The sequence below is a fragment of the Mus pahari genome, chromosome 14 (assembly GCF_900095145.1).
Source record: "Mus pahari chromosome 14, PAHARI_EIJ_v1.1, whole genome shotgun sequence".
Lineage (NCBI taxonomy): Eukaryota > Metazoa > Chordata > Mammalia > Rodentia > Muridae > Mus > Mus pahari.
In genome coordinates, this window is record NC_034603.1 from 47947466 (window position 1) to 47952540 (window position 5075).

Genomic DNA, 5075 nt, shown 5'->3' on the forward strand with positions numbered 1-5075 from the left:
GGATGGTTGTGAGCCACCATGTGGTTGCTGGGATTTGAACTCCAGACCTTCGGAAGAGCAGTCGGGTGCTCTTACCCACTGAGCCATCTCACCAGCCCGCAACCTACTTTTAATAAGGGTTCGACCTCTCCTTTTGCCCCCCACCCAGCAGAGATAGTAGAAAAGTTATTAGGATGTGAGGGAAGTGGACCTGTTTAGCAGTAGTTCTTTAGGGGCAGGCTTGGTCTTCTTTGGTAGCAGTCCTGTAGCAAACTCCAAATATGATTCAGCCAACACCAGGAAGCTGTAGTTCAATCCTGAAGAAACCACCCTGCTCACCAAATGGCCTGAGGCCGCAGAAGCAGCAAGGTTCTGCAGGAACATGGAGAACAGTTTGTATGAGTAAATTGTTGCTATCTTCAGACACACCAGAAGAGGGCATCAGATCCCATTACAGATGATTGTGTGCCACCATGTGGTTGCTGGGATTTGAACTCAGGACCTTCAGAAGAGCAGTTAGTGCTCTTAACCACTAAGCCATCTCTCCAGCCCAGAACAGCACAGTTAGATGCCCCAAACTGTGGTATCTCTGAGGATTCTCCATCACAGCCTTGGTCTCATTCTTCCAAACACACAAGTCAAAAGCCTCGAAGTCATGACACTTCCTCTGCCCTAACCTGCCTAGCAGCGCACGGTAGCTCGAAGGCCAGCTGAAGATCTTCCATCTCTATTCACACCTGAGCTCCTCTGAGATCTCTAGTCCAAGCCTATGACAGTCTCTCGCCTGGGTTGTCGTCATAGCCCTACCAATGTTCCACTCTATTTTAGTTAGCTCCCTTCACACAAATACAACCATGTAACTCATCTGCTTGAAATGCTCTGATGGTATCTGACTTATTCAGTGGTAAGTAGCTTTTGAAAAGAAAAGTTTATTTTAGGCCGGCAAGTACAGGAGCCCAGTGGCAATGGCAGGACCATGTGGCAAGGGCGAGCCTCACAACCTCAAGGCCAGGGAGCAAAGGAGAGAAAGAAGAAAGGAATGGGACTGTGCTCCCAGTGGCCTGGCGACCTTGCTCCACTTACCTCCTGAAGCCTTCACTGCCTCCCAGTTAAGAGCCCTGAGGCAGAGTCAGGCAGATTTCTGAGTTTGAGGCCACCCTGGTCTACAGAGTGAGTTCCAGGACAGCCAGGGCTACACAAAGAAACCCTGTCTCGAAAAACAAAAAAACAAAACAAAATAAACATAGCCTTTGCTATGTCTGGGTCAATCAGTAGAGGCTGAGAAACTGTTTTGAGACTGCTTGAACCTTGAAGAAATGTTCCTGGGTTAGAGAGATGGCTCAGTGGTTAAGAGCACTGACTGCTCTTCCAAAGGTCTTGAGTTCAATTTCCAGCAACCACATGGTGGCTCACAACCACCCATAATGAGATCTGATGCCCTCTTCTGGTGCACCTGAAGACAGCTACAGTGTACTTGCATATAATAATAAATCTTAAAAAAAGAAAGAAAGAAAGAAAGAAAGAAAGAAAGAAAGAAAGAAAGAAAGAAAGAAAGAAGGAAGGAAAGAAATGTTCCCTTTCTCTGGTGCTATGTGAGAGCTTGCAGCTGTACTGACCTTGGTCTTAAGACACTCCTGGGCAGGCAGTGGTCGAACATGCCTTTAATCCCAGAACCTGGGAGGCAGAGGCAGGCAGATTTCTGAGTTCAAGGCCAGCCTGGTCTACAGAGTGAGTTCCCGGACAGTCGGGACTATACAGAGAAACTTTGTCTCGAGGTGGGAAAAAAAAAAAAGACACTCCTGGCAAACCCCGAGTTTTTACTTTTGATTATGGATAGTCATAATCCCGTGGAACCGAGATGTGTACATATTGTCTGCTCTTACAGCTAGCAAGAGAAAGATAGTTTTGGTAGTTGGAACCTTTTCCAGCCCCAGTTAACCTTGTATATGTTTGACTAAAGGAACTAGAGAGGTCAAGTTGGGTGTCAGTCTTTTCCAAGAAGGCTGAACTCTGCTTCTTTGGAAAATGAAGGTATATAGCATTTTGATGAACTTCTTTCTCTACTGTGGAACCTACAACCAATATCAAACAATATTAGACATTATTAGAGGGGGAGCCATGTGTGATCTAAACCGTGGCAGTGTCTGTCTGTTTGGGATTAAGATCCAAATCCTCACAGAACCAGAAAAACCATACAGGATCCTTCCTGTGTCCTTCCTGACCACATCAGTTCCTGTGGCATGTCTGTGTTTTCCCACTATGGATGCCTTTCACATTTGCTTCCTTTATTCATCAAGTAGGGGAAGACTGGTCCTCTTCCATACCCTAAATCATCACTCTCTGGGAGAGAAGCCTTCACCAATTTCCTTGAACGAATCAAATTCCCTATCAGAGGCTCTTAAGATTTCATATGCTGTGTGTGTTTTATCGGTTATTACAGCCGCAACCTCCTGACTTGTGTACTCAGGGGGACAAAGAAGGTATCAGATAACTTTGATTACTGTCTGTCTATTTCTTCGAGGCAGGGTCTCTCCTTGAACCTGGGGCATCTGTTGAAGCCAGCAAGCCACTATGATCTTACTGAGATCTTGGAACAAGGGTTACACGTGGGCTGTGGCTGGAAGAATGAGATCACTGTTATTTACTGACCGTCAGCCTCGCTCAGGATTACTGAGAGACCCTGTCTTAAGGGGATAAGGTGGAGAGTGACAGAGCAGGACACCTGACATCATTTTCCATGTGCACATATACCCCACCTTATATACCACATACACAGATACCACACACACATATACCAAAAAACATATAAAATAAAAAGGGGGCTGGTGAGATGGCTCAGTGGGTAAGAGCACCTGACTGCTCTTCCGAAGTTCCTGAGTTCAAATCCCAGCAACCACATGGTGGCTCACAACCATCTGTAACGAGATCTGACTCCCTCTTCTGGAGTGTCTGAAGGCATCTACAGTGTACTTACATATAATAAATAAATCTTTAAAATAAAATAAAAAGGATCTTATAGACTGGAATATAGCTTAATAGTAGAGTTTGTGGGGCTGGCGAGATGGCTTAGTGGTTAAGAGCACCGACTGCCCTTCCAAAGGTCCTGAGTTCAAATCCCAGTCAACCATATGGTGGCTCACAACCATCCGTAACGAAATCTGATGCCCTCTTCTGGAGCTACAGTGTACTTACATATAATAAATAAATAAATAAATAAATAAATAAATAAATAAATAAATAAATAAATCTTTAAAAAAATAGTAGAGTTTGTGAACAAGTCTCTAGATTTGGTCTCTAGCACTATAAAAAATACATTAAGAAATAAATAATAGTTGGGTGTGGTGGAACATGCCCCTTAGTCTCAATACTCAGGAGGCAGAGGTAGGTGGATCTCTGTGAGGTTGAGTCCAGTTTGGGCTACAAAGCAAGTTGCAGGACAGCCAGGGCTACACAGAGAAACCCTGTCTTGAGAAACAAACAAACAAGCAAGCAAACAATGAATTGTCTGTGAAAAGGGGCCAGAAATAAGGCTCAGCAGTTAAAAGCACTTGTTTTTCTAGATAAACAGGTTAATCTTCAGTACCCACATGGTGACTCGCAACCACCTATAACTCCAACTCCCTAGAAAGAAATCTGCCTGGATGTGGTGGTGAATGCCTTTAATCTCAGCATTCGGGAGGCAGAGGCAGGTGGATCTCTTGAGTTTGAGGTTAGCCAGGGTTACACAGAGAAACCCTGTCTCAAAAAAACAAAAACAAAAACAAAAAAAACCCCGATAAAATAAAATAAAACAAAGCCGGTTTATACTTCCATTTAAAATTTCAGCTGGAAGGCAGAGCTTGGGTGTGTTCTATGAGTTCCTCAGTTGGCTTTCATTTCATTCTTCATTCTTCACTGACCGACAGGATTCTTCCTCTGAGGAGGAACATTCCTTGGATTCTCCTAAGCCGGTGACCTTCAATGTATCTCAGAATAAAATTCGGGAGATTCTCCAGAACCTGGAAGAAATTCAGGAGAAACTACAAGGGTGTGTCCCATGGAGAGGACCCCCTAGAGAGCACGTTCAGGGTGAGCTGATGATTACTGGAGCAGGACTGATTAAGGAAGTTGGGTATTTTCAAAACCTACTCTTAATAAGGCTCATTAAATGCTTTAACCTCCCTTCTAGCCCACCACCCACCAGAGGTAGTGGAAAGGAAGAGCTGATGGAGCAGATCCAGTCTGTGTTAGGACATCAGCAGTTCAGTTCACATGAATGAGCAGTGGCAGCTCAGATTCTCTCACCACCACCATTCACGATTAACAAGGGCAGGTTGATTAAAGGTGCAGCAACCACACCCAGCTCTACTTCTCTATAGAGCCCATCCAAAAGACAGTGCTGCCTGGGCTTAGGGGCACAGCTTCAATTCCAGGACTCAAGAGGCAGAGGCAAGTGGGTCCCTAGGAGTTCTTAGAATTCATAGTAAAATCCTGTCTCAGGGAGGAAACAAAATCTCTGTATTGTATTTGGGGAATGTATTAATATTCAACAGTACCAGTGTGAAGGAACCACTTTTTTCTCTTGTTCTCTTGGACTTAAATTAAAATATAATAATTAATGCCTGTCAGGCACTGACATTGTCTCTGGTCTCCCAAGACTATTCCTCCTGGCTACTGCTAGCTTTATGTACTCAGGAATATGTATCTTTTTTTGTGTGTGTGGTTTTTCGAGACAGGGTTTCTCTGTAGCCCTGGCTGTCCTGGAGCTCACTTTGTAGACCAGGCTGGCCTCGAACTCAGAAATCTGCCTGCCTCTGCCTCCCGAGTGCTGGGATTAAAGGTGTGTGCCACCACGCCCAGCTAGGAATATGTATTTTATTATAGCTTTTTAACATTCACTTCTTAGATTTTTGCCTTGGTGCTACTGAGGACCACATGTGCTAAGCAAGCACTTTACCTGTGAGGGTCACTCTCCCTGGCTGCCTTCTGCACTTAAATAACATCACTTTGCTTTAAAAGATGTTCTGTTTAAATAGAAAAGGCATGATTTCTTCAATAATGTTTATTAGTTGTTCCAGAAGTTAGCTTAAATAAATGACCCCATAGCTATATATGCT

At 44.2% G+C, this 5075-nt stretch overlaps 1 protein-coding gene across 1 annotated transcript in view; it reads left to right on the forward strand.

Annotated features, from left to right (window-relative positions):
* Positions 1-5075, forward strand: part of Rnf135 (ring finger protein 135) — an 18514-nt gene that overhangs the window by 6357 nt on the left and 7082 nt on the right. Inside the window, exon 3 of the mRNA XM_021213436.2 lies at positions 3885-4047. Within this exon, the coding sequence (XP_021069095.1) occupies positions 3885-4047 (163 nt within the window). The remainder of the gene's footprint in view (positions 1-3884; positions 4048-5075) is intronic.